The sequence below is a fragment of the Pyrus communis genome, chromosome 8 (genome assembly GCF_963583255.1).
Source record: "Pyrus communis chromosome 8, drPyrComm1.1, whole genome shotgun sequence".
Taxonomy (NCBI): Eukaryota; Viridiplantae; Streptophyta; class Magnoliopsida; order Rosales; family Rosaceae; genus Pyrus; species Pyrus communis.
The window spans coordinates 2987785-3007727 of record NC_084810.1 but is presented as its reverse complement, the minus strand read 5'-3'; the positions used below and the strand labels follow the sequence as shown (position 1 = coordinate 3007727).

The window sequence follows — 19943 nt, the reverse complement described above, 5'->3', positions numbered from 1 at the left end:
TATTATTATATTATAGTATTGCTTCTGAAGTCAAGCTAAATTTCTTTAATTTAAACAAGAAATATAGACCGTCACCGTGATATTGCGTAGTTAATCTCTCTAGAACTCTTATCCACACTACTATAATTTGAAGATGACATTGAACTCAGAAAAGTCCCCTTAATTGACAATAGAAATCGCCATGGGGCGACCTAATTTGAAGTTGCAAACTAATGTTATTGTATCCTCTACAAGATCTTAGTTATATTGTAAATAGATGCCTTTAAGGAAAGGAATCTCTTTTTCTTTTTCTTTTTTTAAAAAGAAAAAGAAAAAGGAATTAGTTGTGGGGACCCCATCACATCGAACTTCAACGATTTGAACCGTCATTTTTTAAGGTGCATCTCATAGATCATCCTTGCAAAATATTAGCCAAATCGGAAATATTTGAGGCATCTAATTAATTTCAAAAAAATTAATGAACACTTTGTTCTCTAAGAAACATTAAAACTCCTTTGTGATTGAATTGAATTGAATTTCTGTAAGGATGATCTATGAATCTAAGAAACATTAAAACTCCTTTTAGATTGAATTGAATTTTTACAAGGATGATCTATGAATTGACGCTTACAAAATAGACGGTTCAGATTGTTGAAATTCGATGTAGAGTGAGTTCTACAATTAATCCTAAATTTTTAGAAAAATTGGAAATCCCTTCTCTTAGACCAACTCCACCGTGGTGGATTGCTCGGGGGACAGCCCAGAGAAAAGGGCCGAAGGCCCTGTGGATCGGCTCCAGCGTGAAGGAGCCGGAGTGGAGGTGGAGGCCCGAGCTCCGGGCCTATGAAGAATTGCTAGCCTGAGAGCCCGAGTGGATGTTACGCCAGGGCTGACGTCAGCCAGACGTCATGTCTTTTTTTTTTTTTTTTTTCTGTCAGGTGCATGCACCTCACTCGCGCGTAGGGGCGCGTCGCCGACACATTTTCAGAAAAATTAGCCCACTTTTTTAGATTCAAATGTTACCGTTGGGAAGCCATGTGGCTTCCCACGGTCCGTTCGATCTCAACGACTTTTTAACTTAGACTGTTCGATCTTAACGGTAAAAAAAATTAAAAAAAAGTCTTATTTAATATCCACCGTTCGATCTGAGATCAACAGTCGATATTAATATGTTTTATAAATAAATAAATAAATAAAAGAAAAAATAGTTTTAAAATTAAGAAAAGTTACTGTTGTGACACGTGGCACGATCTGGAGTGTTGGAATTTAAATTTTTTTATATCCAACGGCAGAGATTAATTAGTTGAATAAAAATTTTAAAAAAAAATTGTAAAAAATCGAAAAAAAATTGTTTTTACTTTTCTATAAATACATTCTCATTATCATCTACCTTACACCACAATTTCATATTTTCTCAACTACTTTCAATTACATTCCTTTCTTTCTCTCAAAGTTTCAATCCATTTTTTTTCAACAAAATGACTACTGATGCAGGTACGAATTGGTTGCTTTTTGAAGATGTTGTGTTGTGTACTAGCTGAGTTGAAGTTACCCATAGTTCGCTTACGGGTAATGAGATGCAGTTGCGAGAAATGTGGAGTCTTATTCATACCAATTATCTTGAGAAAATTGGTGGGAAAAGAACCAAAAAATCGATGTCCAGTCGTTGGAAATTACTTAACCAATCGTTTAGTACGTGGAGAAACGCCTTGGCACAAGTTAGTACTAATATTCGAAGTGGGAAAAATTACTCGGATCAGGTAACAATATATTATTTATTTGTTTGTACTATACCCAAACTTACATTATAATTATTTGTTTGTATTATTTATTTGTTACCTACTTACATTATAATTATTTGTTTGTATTATTTATTTGTTACATATTTTCATTATAATTATTTCTTCTCCCGCATTGTGTAGGAACTTCAAGCACAAGCTTGGTACGGTGCCAAAACCAAAAGCAAAAATAAATCATTCAACCGGTGGAAATGTTGGAATATTGTCAAAGATTGTCCTAAATTTACAGTTGTGCCTGTCGGTCCAAAAGTTTTCATGAATAGCACCCCTCTACACTCTACACCCGATCATGTCTCGCATGTTCATGAAGATGATGCAGAAGAAGTGTCCGAAACGCCCTCCCTGAACAAGCGTCGAGTTTGACCCGTTATCTAATTAGGCCTCAAGGTAAGAAGACTTCAAAGAGAAAAGGGAGTGCTTCCAAGAATGATTATGCAAAGTTCATGGAAGAACTTACTCGCCAAGGTGAATTGACTTTGGCGAGGAAAATGGCGAAATATGAGGCTGATAAGGTTAGAGAGGACGCAAAAACTGCAGCTATTGAGAGAGAGTTTCAGGCTAATGAGAGAGAAAGAGAGCTACTTAGGCAAGAAAGGGAACATGTTAGAGAAGAAAGACCGGCTCAACGAGATCGTGAGATTATGAACACGCATTTAGAAGGGAAGTCTCCAAATTCTAAATTTTTTTGGAAGTCGGAGAAAACGGACGTGGTGCGAAGGAAGCGTGCAAGAGAAGCGAGAGCAAGCCAAGATGGTCCTAGCACCACAAGAGAAGATCATCCTAGCACCACAAATTGGTTAAGTGATGATGAATAGAGTAGTTTTTGTAATCGGAGCCCATAATTTTCCAATCACTTTGGGTTGTAATTTATTATTTATTGAATATAGTACTTTATGTTGTTTCCAATTTATTGAATATTTATTCAAATGAATTTGGTAAGTTATTTATACTAGGAGAATATTTATTCAAATGACAAAAACACACCAAATAAAATTATATAAGCATACCGAATAATAAAAAACTCACTAAAGCTGAACTAAAAAAATTACATAAACATATCAAATAATAAAACACACCAAATAAAATTACATAAACATACCAAATTAAAAAAAACACACTAAATGAACTTAATTATCTTCAGCTTGTTTCAATGCTCACTGGTGCTTTATTAAGTCAATTTGCCAGACATTGTGCATGTCTGGCATTTGAAATGCAGTATATCGTTGAATAAGCCTTTCATTGTAACGTCTATCCCATTGTAATGGCTCATGTTGAACGGGCTCATCGGTGGCGTCATGAGCACAATATATATGTGTTCTTGAATTGTTCATCGTGTCTGGCTCATATTCATCAACGGCTTCATAATCGTACTCATCTTCCACAATCATGTTATGAAGAATGATGCACGTCATCATGATGGATCGAAGTTACTCTACATCAAACAATCTGGCAGCACCCCTGACGATCGCCTAGCGAGCTTGGAGGATACCGAAACAACGCTCTACATCCTTCCTGCACCCCTCTTGACAACTTGCAAAGTGTTTTTCCCTTGCATTTCGTGGACGTGGCATTGTTTTGACAAATGTTGACCACCTTGGGTAAATGCCGTCAGCTAGGTAGTATGGCACGTCGTACATACATCCGTTAACCTCATACGTGACTTTTGGTGCCTTTCCTTGTAGGACATAGTTGAACACTGGGGATTGGGCAAAGACGTTGAGGTCATTTTGAGCTCCTGGAACCCTGAAAAAGGCATGCCAAATCCATGCATCAAAAGATGCCACCGCCTCCAAAATGATACTTTTTGCTCATTTTCTGTCTCCATAAGAGCATTGTCATGCACTTGGACAATTTTTCCATGTCTAGTGCATACAATCAATGCTTCCAATCATCCCAGGAAAACCACGCATCTCGGCCTTCTTCAGAAGCCTTTGTAAGTCTATGTTTGTAGGTTTCCGGAGGTACTCTGCGGTGTAGATAGATTCGATTGTTCCGCAAAACCTCATCAGGGACTCAAGAATGGTTGATTTCCCCATCCTTGTTATCTCATCCACTTGGTCTGCAGATGCTCCATATGCAAGCATCCGCAAGGCAGTAGTAATTTTTTGCTGAGGAATGAGACCCATAGCACCAAAAGCATCATTCTTTTGCACAAAGTAAGAATCATGGTTGCAAACAACAATCATGATTTTGTTGGACAAATGTCGTTCCATTCTAAAACGACGTCTAAAGTACATATCAGAGAATGCACTATTATGGACAAAATAAACGTCCAAGAGTTTCGTACCTCATCGTTGCCTGCTTCTATCAAGGTTTTCGGAACGGCTGGGCCTGCAGATCTGAGTCATAGCTTGGATGACTCAACGAGAATGTGAGGCTCTGCCCATTCTTACTTCGTCATCTCTCCTTCTACGCTCCTTATCCTCTTCCCTCTCAATTTTTGCCACCTGGAGATTAAACATTCCTTCTGATTGGTTAAACAATTCTTCCTCTTCCTGATCGAGTTCCCACATCATCCTTGAGGAAGAAGAAGACATTGTAAGAAAGAAGCAGAAACTATGAATAATGATACAGATTTTTGTGAAGAAAGAAGCATAAACTATGAATAATGATAGAGATCTTGAGAAAATTGGTGTGAGATTGTGCGGATGGATGCTGGGATTATATGAAGGATTCAGAAAGGATTAGGTTGTAGATAATGCCACGTGGCGTGCCGTCATTCGTTAAAAATCTGATGGAAATCTATCCTCAAATATTGTAAACATATTATGACATGTGGCGCGACGTGATTGGTTAATAATCTTATCAGAAATTTATCACCAATAATTGTATTTTCAGATAATGACACGTGGCATGTCGTCATTCATTAAAAATCTGATGGAAATCTATCATCAAAGATTGTAAACAGATTATGACACGTGGCGTAACGTGATTAGTTAATAATCTTATCAGAAATCTGTCACCAATAATTGTATTTTCGGATAATGACACGTGGTGCAACGAGTACGATTAAAAATCTTATCAGAAATCCATCCATTTAATAATACTTCGGATAATGACATGTGGCACAACGAGAACGATTAAAAATCTTATCCGAAATTACAATTAAAATTATTTTGTATTATTTTATAAATAAATAAAATACTAATATTTTATTGCCTATTGCCAGGGCTATTGAAGTGTAACGGTGGAGATGCAAAAAGCGATTACTGTTCATTAATGGTAGTTACTATTTACCAGATGGATTGAATGGTGAATAGCTTGGGGGGAGGGCTCCTACGCTGGAGTTGCTCTTAAAGGGTCGGTATTGTAAATTAAGAATAAAGCCACTACGCATAGTTCATCCTTTTTTAACATTTTCTAGACATTGATACATGCCATCTCTAGTCATATGTTTTGTCTTATGAAGTCAAATATAACGAAATATTTTTTAGTTAGATTGCAGCTAAAAAGACTAGTAAATTATTTTAAGAGATCCCTAAAAAATTTCTTCTCCAATTATATTCTCTAAGTTAGGAAGTCTTTTTTTTTTTTTTTTTTTTGAATAAACAATATTATCTATACTAAGGTGGAAATAGTAGGTTTAGCCTCACAATAAGTTAGTAATAATGTGGTTCAAACTCTCATTTGGTGAGAAATGAACCTAAGAACTCTCACTTACAAGTAAATAGGAATACCACTAAATTGTAGTACTAAGTGACTCTAGGCAGAGCGTTTTTATTTAAAATATTATTAAATATTAGTGCTTAATGCTAGGTTCTTCTTTCTCACTCCTTAGAATTAGTAGCTCATAGTAGAATCTCTATCTCAAGAAGTGGATAGGAAGGTAGGAGCTCATTTAGGGAGTTCGCTGTAGATGTTTTAACTCATCATTTATGTAATTTGAACTTAATTGATATCTTGTTTATACAAATAGATAAGAATAATTCTCGACCATTAAGGAACCACGTGTCCCTTCTGGAGAGAGAGAGAGAGAGAGAGAGAGAGAGAGAGACTATTCTAATCAGATCAAAATTCAAAGGTAGGGTGGTTACAGGTCCATATCGCTGCTGAGCTCATGTAGAAAGTGAGGCACAAGGGAGAGTCTGACAAACCAACCTTTTGATCATCAGACGTCGTCGTAGCACCAACACATCCACACCCACCCACACACACTTACACACATAGTATTGCACACAGTATATATACCATTACCAGAGCCTATCTAAAACACCCATTACTTACAGCGTACGCAAATGCTAAGTATGGAAGAAAAGGCATCTGCAGGGAAGAGCTTGTACGGTGGTTCTCTTCCTGTTCCTAGTGTTCAAGAATTAGTACAAAAGCCAATACTCACAATCCCACCCAGATACGTACAGCCTCTTCATCAAGAGATCATCAGTTCTGATCATCATGCTCATCAAATACCATCCATTGACATGCAGAAATTGCTTTCCCAAGAATCAACCATTTCTGAACCTGAACTAGCCAGGCTCCATTTTGCTTGCCAAGAGTGGGGTTTCTTTCAGGTAATCAAATTACCTAGCCTTTGCCACTTAAATCTTTCATCAAATAGTGCTGATTGTTTTTTGCCCACGAGTTCGAGGAATTTGCCGATGATCATTTAGTCTAGTATCATCTAGTCTTCGTTGGCGATATGAAGAGCAGTACATAACTATGTAATCATGTAATTATACACACACACATTTCACCTCAAGGTAGGCTTGATTAGTAGTCCACTTCTATATCAAACTTTCCCTTGATTTGTCGTTGGTTAAAATTCATGTTAGCAACAAGTGAGTCAAACTTAAAAATAGCCAGGCTACCCTTCTGGAAATTCATGGCTTCGACCTTTTGGTTATTTACGGACCGTTTTTACGGATAAAACCATTTTAGGTATCAATCGAATGGGCTGATCTGCAAAATTTTGAGGTTTCATAACAAAACCAAGTGGCGATATGGAGTGTAACTCAGCTACAATAAGAACATGCAAAGTCTCTTCTCTTCGATTTGGGATTCATACTGTAAACACCCTTAATTACTCACGTGTGGTGAGTTTTCAAGCTTAACATATGGACAACACAAATTGGATAACGTGAAGTACAAGTGGCCGTTGGACTTTATATGTGAGACCAGCCCCCTATTCGGGTGAAGTATGGTGCAAACAGATACCATGATGTGGAAGCCTAGGCATTAAGCTATAAATGAGGTTGCTACAAAAAAAATTTCGTTAATAGGTTGCTTAAAAAAATATTTTAGTTTTTTGTTGTTCTTTTCCTTGGTTAACTTGGCTACTTTCTAGGCCTAACCTATGTTTTTTTCACCTTGCCTGCATACTAAATTTTAGAATTTGCTATTTCGTAAGTTTTTTGGCCATAGTATTCACTCTGTATATTTTTACAGTTGGTAAACCATGGTGTGAGCTCTTCCTTGTTGGATAAAATGAAGACAGAAACTCAAGAGTTCTTCAACCTACCCATGGAAGAGAAGAAAAAATTTTCGCAACAGCCAGGAGACATTGAAGGTTTTGGTCAATCCTTTGTAGTTTCTGAAGACCAAAAACTCGATTGGGCTGACACTTTCGTCTTGACCACCCTTCCTGTCCAACTGAGGAGGCCTCACCTACTCCCAAAACTCCCTTCTCCTTTCAGGTCCTCTCGTGATTCCAAATAAATATGTTTGTCTATGATTTTGTGCAATATGAATGTGAATGCACGAATACATCGAAGAGTAATGTTATTTAGTAAAACAAAAAAACAAAAAATCTGATTTTATTTCTGACAATCTCTAGTTGCGTACTGACATAAGTGAGTGTAACATACAGACTTACTTCTATTAACACGTGTTACTAATGAAATCATTTTTATGTGTCTAATAATATTATTGATAGATATCAGTGCAATAGGGCATCTAGGTTATATTCATCCTAACATGATATTAGTTTTTTATAGTGGTCCTTATTATGAGGTAAAATATTGTTTCAAATCTTTTGAATCTATACGCATAGGTACGCTACATAATTCATAAAATGTATCCAGAACAATGAACTAGAATAGTACGTACCTACGTGTATATCATGATTATCACCATGGTGAAACCCTAATTATGGCACCAATATCTAATAAAACAAGAGAGCTACTAGACCCACCCCGTTGTCTTATTTCCTCACCCACGTTATATTTACACCCACTATAAAAAGTTAAAAATTTAAAATGTTATTTTCCCACCCACTATTATTCCTAAAATAGCCCTATATATAATTAGAGATAAATTTATCTTAAAAAAAAAAAGAATATAAACAAATAATATTACTCTCTTCTAAAAGCCATAAAAAAAACAAAAACCATTTCCTTTCCAAATTCCAACTGGGGTGGGAATGAAGAATTCTGGGTTTTCATTCGTTGCTTTTCCCCTTTTGTTTTCTTTTTGATATGCATTTCCCCTTTTCAAATTCCAAGGGCTCATCCAAGGAAAAGTTCAAAAATAAAGAAACAGGAATATATATTTTTTTTCGGAGTTCACTTCGGTTTCAAAATTAAAATAATTAACTGAAACCAAATGTTCGAAAATGAATAAAGGATGAAGCAATGGAGTTCATCACCATCAAAAGGCTTTGAAACAATGTGCGCCCAGTATGAAGCAAATGGTGTGAGATTTGTGTTTCACCTTCTGGTTATTCGAAAGGCAATTAATTATATAAAATTCAACAATACTGTAGAAAGGAAAAGAGGGAAACTGTTATTCAAGGAAAACTCATTACAAAACAAATCTACCCTAACCTAATGAAAACAAATTCCAGGAATTCTCATAGGAAAACGTGAAACAAATTGCACCCTAACCTAATGCAAATTCAAATAAAAAGTCACGCGATGCTTCAATTGTACGATGTCAACAAATCAAGAGTCACATAAAATTATCTTTTACCTTTTCGATGGAAATATAATCATATACTTCTTCCATAGAAACGTCATCTTCTAAGTTCATTCTTTTTGCTTTCTCTGAATGATTTTGCTTTCTTTGAATGAAAGGAGATGGGAATGATGAGTTAGGGTTTAAGAGAGAAATTTTTTCTAAACATAGCGTGAGAGTTATCATGCCTAAACTTTTCTTTTTTCTTTTCTATATAAAAAAAAAAAGTAATGCAAAAGGGGGTAACTAAGGTCCTTATTAGTCATTTTACAAATAGACAAATTTGTAATTAAAAAGTTCATAAAAAGGTAGGTGGGAAGATAAGACATTGCAGTGAGAATAACACCTCTCTAAATAAAAAGTTTTCTAAACATAGCATGAGAGTTATCACGCCTAAACTTTTCTTTTTTCTTTTCTATATAAAAAAAAAAAAGTAATGCAAAAGGGGGTAACTAAGGTCCTTATTAGTCATTTTACAAATTGACAAATTTGTAATTAAAAAATTCATAAAAAGGTAGGTGGGAAGATAAGACATTAGGGGTAAGAATAACATCTCTCTAAAACAATCATTGACATTAATCCAATTTTCTATTTTATATTTGAAAGACTAAAAACAATTTATTTTGGGGTGTTTTAGGGATACACACCCCCTTGCAACTCCTATTTTATAGACAAAAAGCCACCTATGTTTAAATATTCAAATAAAATACAAATTTCATAAAGACAGCAATGTAGAAAAATAATTGATTATTATACAAAATAATCGCACCTCGTGCCACAATATCCAAATTATTTCAATAAATGTTACTGCTCACTCTAATTAGAAAATAATTATGCCACTTAGTACTACGGTCTAGTGGTATTTTTCTTCATTTGTAAGTGAGTGGTTTTAAGTTCGATTCTCGCCAAAGGCGAGTTTAAACCATATTATTTCTAACTCATTGTAAGGCTAAGTCCACCCCTTTCCCTTAGTATAGATAATATCGTTTGTTCAAAAAAAAAAATTAGAAAAAAATTATGATATGTATTGTTACCCTTAATAATTATGACACGTATTATTACCCTTAATATATATACACTAGCATTTGCCTATATATTTTGTGTGTAAAGCATATTTTTTTAGAAAAATGGGAAGGAGAGAGGGAGAGAGAAAGAGAACGTCTCCCGGGGGGGTATTTGTTTTTGGTTTTTTATTTTTTATTTTTTTTTAATTTTGAATATTAGAGATATTTTAACATTACATGTAGGTGAGGTTTCAATAAAAAAATAATAAAATTTGGACTTATGAAATTACATTATTGCACATCATTTTTTTTTGTGTGATAGAAGACTAAATAGTTTTTTCACCCTCATTTGGTTGACAAAGAGAGTTTTATTAATAGGTAGTTTAGATATAAATTATTTGCACATAAATAGTGCTGCAAATACGTACAAAAATATTCTACCAATTAGTTTACCTATTTACAAATTGATAATGAGCAAATAACTATTTTTATAGGTAAATTATTTACATGTATTATTAAATATATTGAGCAATGCTAATATGCAATTGGCCTTTTACCACAATGGTGGAAAGGAATTGGACCCTTACATGATGGAGTGAGTTCAAATCTCGTCAGTGGCTAATCTAATCTAACAAAATCTATTTTTTAACAAAAAAAAAAAAAAAAACAACAATAATATGTATTGTCAAATAATTAATTTTTATTTTTATTTAAACTATAGGTAAATTATTTTTTTAATAAAAAATAACAACCCTTTATTATGTAGGTAGTTTATTTTGCATGCATATAGGGCACATTTTATTAGTATAAGGCTAACATTTGCCTATATACTTTGTGTGTATGAACACATTTTTTAGAAAATGAGAGAGAGAGAGAGAGAGAGAGAGAGAGAGAGAGAGAGAGAGAGAGAGAGAGAGAGAGAGAGAGAGAGAGAGAGAGAGAGAGAGGAGTGGGAGGTTTTTGTTTTTGGTTATTTATTTTTATTTGCATATATTGTAACATATTTTAGGCACAATTTATCATTGTAAGATATGTGTACAAATAATTCACCTATATTTTTATAATGCAGAGAGACCTTAGAAACTTACTCATTGGAACTGAAAAACCTAGCCATGACTCTCCTATCACAAATGGAAAAAGCTTTGCAGATGGAAACCAATGAAGCGACCAACATATTCGAAGGTGCATTGCAAGCGATGAGGGTGAACTATTACCCTCCGTGTCCTCAGCCGGGGAAAGTCCTCGGTCTGACCCCTCACTCTGATGGTGGGGCTCTCACCATCCTCCTACAAGTCAGTGAAATGGATGGCCTCCAAGTAAAGAAAGATGGGATTTGGGTTCCTGTGAAGCCACTACCAGATGCCTTTGTTGTGAATATTGGAGACGTTCTAGAGGTAATGATTTTCGCTGATAACTTTAACCTTTTGAATATTATCTTGCTCGATACGTAGATGAAAATGTTATCCAACTGTCATTTTCATACCATTGACCATCAGGTGATCAGTTCTTTTTTAACTACATAGAGTTCATATTCAAAATTAATTTACACCGTAATGTAGAAAAATATCTGGTAAAAAAGAATTTCACTCCAACATTACTTAGTACCAATAACCACTCTGGTAAGTCTATATAAAGAGTGTAGTGTTGCGAACAAGAGTTAGTTGAGTTGGTAAGGATTGTTCTCTTTACTAGATCAATGCTTAAGTTCGAGTCTCGCTGCTGACAATCTTTCTTGGTGAGTGATTTGTACAAAAAAAAAAAAAAAAAAAAAAAAAAAAAAAAAAAAAGGCTAAAGCCCCACTCTGTAAGTCCTCAAAGAGGCATGTGGTATGCCCTGGACCTGCAATGGGTAGTCTCCCCTCCCTCTAAACATTTTGTTACAGAAAGAAAAAAAAAGTGTAGTGTTATCCATGCCATGTTTACTAACTATATTGTTAAGCATGTAAATCTTTCACACATAGCTTAATCTTCAATAACCTTTTACTGCGTGAGTGTGTCCTATACTTTGTGAGAGATGTGTTGAACAATTATTTCAAACAAAAGCTTGATCCTTAATAATTATACCTATTGCAGCTATTACCTTTTATTTTTAGTGTTTAAATATATGCTTGTATGCATGGCAGATTATAACAAATGGGACGTATCGTAGCATTGAACATCGTGCAACTGTGAACTCTGAAAAAGAAAGGATCTCAATCGCCACATTTTACAACCCCAGAGTTGATGGTGAATTCGGCCCGGCCCCTAGCTTGATCACTGAGCAAACACCTGCAGCATTTAAAAGGCTGAGTGTTGATGAATATGTCAAAGCAATGTTTGATCGTAAGCTCCAAGGAAAGTCTTATCTTGACGAATTGAGGATTAAGTAATGATGTTAAGCAGTAGAGAGATATCTCTGAAGAGAATAAAAAGGTTTATGTAAATTTCTGAAGAGAATAAAAAGGTGTATGTTGTAAAATTAATAAATGATATCTTAGTTGTCAGAAATTATCATCTAATAAGAATTTTGGACGCCATTCTCTGGTTGTTATCACGAGACAAATATGGAGTAATGCTAGGGATATTATATTTTTGTATCATATTAGTGTATTATTTTATGTGACAAGTTATGCATACAACTAATATCCAATGAGATAAATTTATATATTAAAACTCTGTTGATGAACACTGTTCATTAACTGTGATCTGACGAATTTGCCCCTGCTTGGTCTGTTTAATTTCAATTGTGCCATGTTTTACACGTGTTTGTCATCGGTGAAATGGAAGCAGGCTGAAAAATCTGGGGTGTTCCACTTGCTTCCTTGCTCTTCTTTTCCTCTTCTGGACTCTTCTTTTCCATCGACTTCTCTGTCACTATCTCGCAACCAGCTACAACACCAATTCACCCTCCATTTCTCCCGCTTAGCAAAAGAAAATCAAAGGGGTTCACCTTCGTGGGTTCCGTAAGATGCTGGAAGCATCTTTCGTTTCTCTCTTTCTTCTTTTTCTCTTCCACCTCTTCCTTCGCCGAAGCAACCCAAATCACTAACTTGAACCATGCTCTTTATTTGGGAACTCTATGTATTTCTTATTTGAATTAGTATGGTTTGTCTTTCAAATTTGATTTTGTGTGATTTCATTTTGATAGATATTTCAGAATTTCAGAAAGCATGTGCGGTTTGATCAATTAAGGCCAACCTGATTTACAGAGGTCTGATTAGAGGTACACTACTAATTACCTCACTTTTCTCCCAAGAGTATGCTGCTTTTTCTGGAAGAAAAAGATTAGCTTGGTTTGATCTCTTATTTGAATTGTGTAGACTTGGTTTGATCTCTTAATTTGTGTTGTGTAAAATTTGTATGAATTAATTTGGGTTGGGCAGAGGAAGCAAATAATTTTTTAAATTAATAAATTTAGTTTGGTTTGTACATATGCTGATGAATATTATTTACTAAAGCATGAACATGTCAAGAAACTGTTAGTTTCAAACTATTCATTACAACTTTGCACCAACTGTTTTTGTTATGCCTAACAGTTTTAAAACCCGCAGCATCGCCCGGACTCTAGTCATATATACTAAAACTCAGTTTACCCTTGATCTTCAGTGTCAGGACAGAGATGCCCCTGGTTTTTCTTTGCTTTGCCGTTTTGTTGCTTATTTTATCCACAGTGATGTGCAGGATTTGCCCTTGCTATCCAGGTGTCCATGATCGGTGGAGCCTTTCTTTTGGTCTGTTCTTTGTTTTTTGAACCCAGCTACGAAAAAGGTTATGCACTTGTCGGTCAGCGTGGAAAGAGAAGAGGATGCATAAACTCTAATTGCTTCCAGAAACCACAACCTGCATCTCTCATTCAACTCTCTCTCTCTATGAAATCCTTCTCTCATTCAACTCTCTTTTTCTCAGAAAAAAAAAAAAAACCCAAAAATGGCTTTGGAGCACCGAAGACGAATTGAAGTACTAGTGCTCCAATTTCAAGAGTCTGATTTCAGAATCCCGGAGCAGGTGACATTTGGGGGTTTTTTTTTTTTTTTTAATTAATTTGTTAATTTAATTATTGGCTTTTAAGTTTGGGTTTTGGTTTTTAATATTCATGCTTAAAGGTCAAAACTTTGCATGAATTTTTCTGTGGTCAACGGGTATTTTAGCTTCATAGTATATGAATTTGTGCTAATTTAACTCTTGGATTGTTAACCATATGTATATATTGTTTACCTCATCAGCTACTAATTATCTGCTAATTTTAGCTTCTGGGCTGTGAAATTTCTTATTCTTCAATTTTGGTGCTTATCTCCTCTGTCATCGTCAATTTTGGTGGTTATGTTGGGCTTTCAATTTTTAGGACTGTAAGGACATCCTCAAGTCATCTGGTATCGTCTTCTTCACGTGTCTCTCCCTCTCTTCGACAGTAACGTTTCTGATTTTTCTTGGTAATTATCGAATCGCTTCTGTGTTTTCTTGGTATTTAGGAACTAAGATTTTTTGGTTTTTGAAAAGTAGTTGCAGGTGAAGTACGAGGTACCCTTTTCTTTTCTTCCGTATTTTTTTGTTTAATTTCTATTTCATGCGTGGTGGATTTCTCTTTGGTAAGTATTGAACTGCTTCTATCTTGGTATTTAGGATTTTTTTTGTTTGTTTTTTTTTTTTTTTGGGGGGGGGGGGGGGGGGATTTTCAAGGGCAGGGGCAAGAGGTACTTTTCCTTAAGTTTCTTTTTCTTTATTTTTTTCTTCTTCTTATAATTTTATGCAATATATGAAAAGATTGTATGAATCTCATGTATGATTATTACCAAATGTCTATATCTTTCGTTGAATAATATTGGTGATTACGGTTTCATGCCTTTTACCATCACAGTTGCTGAAGAACTTGGACTCCCTATCCCAGTGTTGTTTACTAGACCTTGGAATGTTTGGATTTTTATCCGGTTTCGTGTTCGACCAACTATTTGGTGAATTTGTATTCCTACTAAAGATATGAGTGTTGGGTATGAAATAAATATGCAAGTTTTTGCATAAGTAAAATACATTTTGCTTCCCTCTCACAGAAATGAACTACCATAACTTTGCCTTCCCTCGCGCAGCTTTGTGCAGTGGCTTCCTCCATTGACCTCTACACCTACATCTCTCTTAATTCGAATGCTAGGTGATGTTAGGTGAGAAGCATCACTGACGGCATGTTGCAACTAAGGTATATCATTGAAAAGTTTTTGCAACAATTTGGAAATTTAGCAAAGAAAAATGATTGGACTCCTCTTTTGTTTTGTTGTACTGATCCAATTTCTTCTAGGCTTTTAATTGAATAAATAAACTGAGAATCAAGGGACTGAAATATGAGAAGTGAATAATTACTTTGAAGAAATGCAAAATCAAGATTGAAAATAAATCTCGTGAAAGCATCGATTTAATTGTTTAGAACACCAAATAGAGCCTTCTATTTATTAAGGGTACAAGTTAGCAATACAGTTAGAAATATAGTTAGCAATACAGTTAGTAAGTTTGTTAGTATTTGATTAGAGTTGTTAGACTTTCTCTTATAAAAACATAATTGTTTAATCTTCCTTTTTCAGTTAATACAAATTTTATATTTCTCTCTCTCTCTCTCTCTAATATCTTTGTGGTCATCCTTCTGTTCATCCTTTCTTCTTTATTTTTCTTTTAATTCTCAAACGTTGCAATGTGGTTAACATCAGAGCCACCAAGGCTCACACCATGGATCTTGGTGATCAATTGCTCCTCTCATTACTTTCTTTCTTCATTACTTTTTATCGTTTCCGCGTATTTGATCGTTTATGCTTCCGTATTCATAGTTCTCTCAGCTTCTCCAATGGCGCCCAACCACCACTTATTTCTCCTAATCTTCTTTCTCACCACTCTATTCTTAGCCATCAACCCAATCGCCACCATCACTGCCTCTCCCTCACCACCACCGCCTCCTCCACATTCACGGCCATCCCCAAGCACGACACCCCAACAACTCAACAACATAATCGACGTCCTAATTAGAGCTGGCAACTTCGGGAACTGGGTCAACATCATCACTGGCGCAAACCCACTAGTCTTCCCTCTGAGCGCCACCCTTTTCATCTCACAAGACAATGCTTTGAACAGCCTCCCCACCACCACGGTTGCAGCAACCGTCGCCCCAGTACTAGGATGAAGACGATCGATCGAGGACGAAGATGAGAAATCTGTGTGTAATGAATGAAGAGGAAAAAGTTATGGAATAATGACATTGGGGTTCAGTAGTATCGGAATAAGTATTTTGTTGATAGTCTGTGGATTTTACTCTCAATTGGGTCTTGGAGTTCATTGTTTATACGATTAACAAGCTCTTGGAAGAAGTGGACTTGTTATGAAGTATTAGATAGCATCGTGGATGATGCGTTGGGGTGAAAGCCTTGCAAATGAAGTATGAAGAATAACAGCATCATAAAGTTGCTTTTTTGGTGAACGTGGAAGCACATCCCTCAATTTTTCTTGAATGGTTATAGGATCTGATCCAGAGATTACCTGCCAACACCCAAGAAGCACACCTGTTGAAGTTTCTCGTGGTCCTTTATAATGCAGCGATTGCTACCATAATTTGTTCCAAATGGGACTTAGTTTCAAGATTGTATAATGGAAGTTCTTGAATTTCTGCTGTCTCTTCATTGGGTATGAATTGTTCAGGAGCTTATCTCAACCTATAATTTCAGAGTCTAACCAGCTTAGTTGTAGCATGTATCTACTAGAAGTCCGGTTGTATATTTCTTGAAGAGAAAGTTTGAAGAAGTTGTTGACGATAAATCCCACGAAGGGTAATCCCATTTTATGAGTAGGTAAATCCCACGAAGGGTAATCCTACATAGATGTTGATTTTCTGTTGTTGAAATTGTGAAGGCCGATGCCATTGTTCAAAGAAGTTGTTTCTAGTAAAATCCACAAAGGGCGATCCTGTGATGCTATAGTTAGGGCCGATGCCACATTATAGTTTGTTTATTTTCTGTTTTTGTAAATATTAAAGGCCAAAGCCAATGTTGAATGAGATTGTTGACGGTAAATCCCACGAAGGGTAATCCCGTAAGAAGTTGTTATACTAGCAAGAGGGTGTGCTACAACTACTTTATAGAAGGTTGTTCTTGTGTAAAACTCCTAATAGAGGCAGAGGAATACAGGGTGTCTTTATTTGTAAGGCAGTGGAAGAAATTTGGACTGAAAGACAGAGGCTTTTGGTCAACAGCTACAAAGAGGTCATGGGGTACACTTGTTTGATTCAGGGCTCTGGGAAAGCTAGAGGCTTTGGTGATATGGTTTGAGTATATGCACTTACTCTCTATCGTATGGTTATACATCTGCTTCAAGTTGTAAGAGATTCATTTGGAAATAAACCAATGGATGAATCTTATGCCAAGTCTTTTGAGCGTGCTTATCAAATGATGACCGAACTAGAGGCACAATCAGTTTTAAGGCCAATTCAACAGGATGGAAGATCTTACATGTTCTCCAGAAGGCGGGCAGATGGACGAGAAGAAGAGAATCTATCTGTTGATCAATGGAAGAAAAATCGTTCTTTCAAAAACCTGTGTGAGAGCAGGTTTAGTTTTTCCAGCAAAATGAAGGATAATCAGCTCGTCTTTCTTGTTTGCACCAGGCTAATCCAAAGTGGTGACTCTAGTCAAAGTGCTACATGTGGACAGATGTTTGGGTATCAATCCAATGGTGGTTTTCCTAAATCTACAGTTTCAGTGCTACCATGTCTCAATTCTTTCAATCTCAAACTAGATTTCCCCAATTCAGATTGAGGGGGAGTATTAAGGGTACAAGTCAGCAATACAGTTAGAAATATAGTTAGCAATACAGTTAGTAAGTTTGTTAGTATTTGATTAGAGTTGTTAGACTTTCTCTTATAAAAACATAATTGTGTAATCTTCCTTTTTCAGTTAATAAAAATCTTATATTTCTCTCTCTCTCTCTCTCTCTCTCTCTAATATCTTTGTGGTCATCCTTCTGTTCATCCCTTCGTCTTGATTTTCCTTTCAATTCTCAAACATTGCAATGTAGTTAACACTATTATAATTTTCTGTATTTTTTTTCCTTAGAAAACATAAAAAATCTCTCTTCAAATGTAGATTAAAACTAAAAACTTTATAGCTCACACATCTAATCTCTCAAATTAGTTCTGTAAAAACATTGGTATTGAAGCTAAGCATCAGTCTTAACAAATCTGGTTAACAGGATATGATGATACTATGAATCACAGATATGATGAGATCAAAAGTTAATGATTTTTACACTTCCGTCTATTTTATTTGTCTAATTTATTCAATCACTTGATTCTCCTCTAATTTATTCAATTCAAAGGCTAATTCAATTAAGATATTATATGAAAGTATTGTTTATCCTATTCTCTTAATTGAAGGATTTTTTTATTGGGTGAGCTCAAATCAAAGAAAGTTTTTTGGTCTATCTTATTTTCTTTTTATTCAATTTTCTGTTCTGTAAATAATATTAGTAAGATCACTTTGGTAAGCGAAATTCGATTATATAGGCATGGTTGCTTACAAGACAAAAGATTTGTTCTTTGCTTTATGATTTCTAGGCTTTTAGAATAGAAATGTTAGCTCCAATACCTTGGTATACGATCGAGTACAAGATTGAGATACAACATTTGTAAAATTTGGGATTGTAATAATTAACTTTTTCTTCGTTCTTTATCATAGCACTATGGATTCGAATTGGATTGGGTGTTGTTGCTGGTGTTGTACTCTCCGTGGATATTTTGGAGGCGTCGCATGATTTACAGGGCCGGCCTAGCTCATAGAGATCTTCGTTCATGGTAAGCTATTAATCCCTGAGATATCTGTTTCTTTTTGTTCATTTCACATGTGTGGCTGTTTATTGAGCTTGGATCTGCCAAGAACCGGAGATAGTCTCAGGTTTTAGGTTAAAATTGAATCATCAATGATTTTGAAAATATGGTATTTCTGCTCAAACCTATAATGATGGACACATAGGTTATACATGTGGATTTTCACATTAATGTAGGTCTCTATTGATTTATGGAAGGTAGTTTTTACTCTTCATCTATGTACCAATTTTTTATTTTAGTGTTCAGGCAGAAATTACAAAGGAGCCTTATGTGTTGGAGATTCGAGGAGGAAAACTTAGCATCGTGGCACCGCTGGAAGTGGTAATTGCTAATCAAGTTTTCACTCTTTTTTTTACATACTTTGGTTTAAAGCAATATCATTTGAATGATGAAATTTTGTGGGTGCATATAGAAATGTCAAGTTTAGTTGGATGCTAGCAATTGGTTTCCGTTTCCATCCTTGTGTGGCTGTCAATTTTAGTTTACGTATTGCATCTTGGCTTCCAAACTTTTTATTCCTAGATTTTCATATCACACGGTAGTCATTGAATTCGGAACGTCAGCCTATGCCACCTATGCTTACAGGAGGAAAGGGCGCCTAGGAAAATAAATCTAATTTATTTCAAAGTTTGAATCATAAACCGGGAAGAAAAATGACCTGATCATAGCCAAATATAGAGCCTCCTAGAGCTGCAATGTAAGCAAAGATGAAATACCCAGTAATCCTATACTCATACTGATGAACCCTTTTAGATACTATTCCATCACCTCCAAATACTGATGAACTCTTGTGTCGATTTAAGATGATCAGGGCATAATCAGGATAGCCTCGCACCACTTACATTTACTTCGCTGTTGATATATATTTTGCATCCAATTTTCCATTATCTAATCTTTAACTTACTTCTGTTATAATTATTTCAATCAATTCTTTAACATATACACTCTTTTTAGGGAATTGTAGCTGCACTTATTGTACTTCAAAGAGCAGTAAACTGAATCATGAAACAATTTTCAAGTGTAGTATTATTCAAGAGAGTAATGTCACATATAAAGATTTATAAAATTCGTTTTGATTATGCCCTCCATCGTCATCAGGGAAGTATTGCGAGTTTATATTTGTACTTTAAAAAAAAAAAAAAAAACCAGAAAATTGTTTAGAGGCGTAGTACTGTATATCAATATATATCCTTGATACTCTGCATCAATCATTCTGACATATAATTATGGATCCACAACTGCACGCTCCCTATGCTATTGTTCATTGCCTATTTAGGCAATTTCCTGCAACATTGTGTAAAGTAAAATGAAATTTTGTTATAGTTATCTATGATCAATTGTAAGCGTTAATACGTGTTTCATCCTTCTATGCAATTTTTGTTAGTGTCATATCTTGAAAAGTTAGCATCTCAAGCGAATGGTATTTACCACTTTCCTTTTAAATGA

The 19943-nt window shown here is 35.3% G+C and overlaps 1 protein-coding gene, 1 long non-coding RNA gene and 1 other non-coding gene across 5 annotated transcripts; 2 read left to right on the top strand and 1 right to left on the bottom strand.

Annotated features, from left to right (window-relative positions):
- The first annotated feature begins 5978 nt into the window (after positions 1 to 5978).
- LOC137742341 (protein SRG1-like) lies at positions 5979 to 13417 on the top strand. Of its 3 annotated transcripts, none has more exons than XR_011069383.1 (5): positions 5979 to 6286; positions 7161 to 7408; positions 10740 to 11064; positions 11794 to 12872; positions 13331 to 13417. XR_011069383.1 is itself a non-coding variant. In XM_068482186.1 (4 exons), the coding sequence occupies exons 1-4, from the start codon at positions 6014 to 6016 to the stop codon at positions 12037 to 12039; spliced, it is 1092 nt and encodes a 363-aa protein (XP_068338287.1). In that variant the 5' UTR covers positions 5979 to 6013; the 3' UTR covers positions 12040 to 13417. The 3 variants fall into 3 exon arrangements, 1 of the variants encoding a protein (XP_068338287.1); XR_011069382.1 differs by having other exon boundaries at positions 13321 to 13417; XM_068482186.1 differs by having other exon boundaries at positions 11794 to 13417.
- LOC137743969 (small nucleolar RNA snoR138) lies at positions 8300 to 8446 on the bottom strand. The gene has a single exon (XR_011069574.1). It is a non-coding gene; the product is annotated as a small nucleolar RNA snoR138 (small nucleolar RNA).
- A 920-nt stretch (positions 13418 to 14337) lies between the features above and the next one.
- Positions 14338 to 19659, top strand: LOC137742342 (uncharacterized). Its single transcript, XR_011069384.1, has 5 exons — positions 14338 to 14634; positions 14731 to 14837; positions 18349 to 18464; positions 18737 to 18818; positions 19452 to 19659. It is a non-coding gene; the product is annotated as an uncharacterized lncRNA (long non-coding RNA).
- Positions 19660 to 19943: the final 284 nt, after the last annotated feature.

Coding starts and splice junctions, on each gene's coding strand:
- LOC137742341 (XM_068482186.1), top strand. CDS start 6,014: ATGCTAAGTATGGAAGAAAAGGCATCTGCAGGGAAGAGCTTGTACGGT. Junction 7,409..10,739: donor AAACTCCCTTCTCCTTTCAG/GTCCTCTCGTGA, acceptor TTTATAATGCAG/AGAGACCTTAGAAACTTACT. Junction 11,065..11,793: donor ATATTGGAGACGTTCTAGAG/GTAATGATTTTC, acceptor TATGCATGGCAG/ATTATAACAAATGGGACGTA.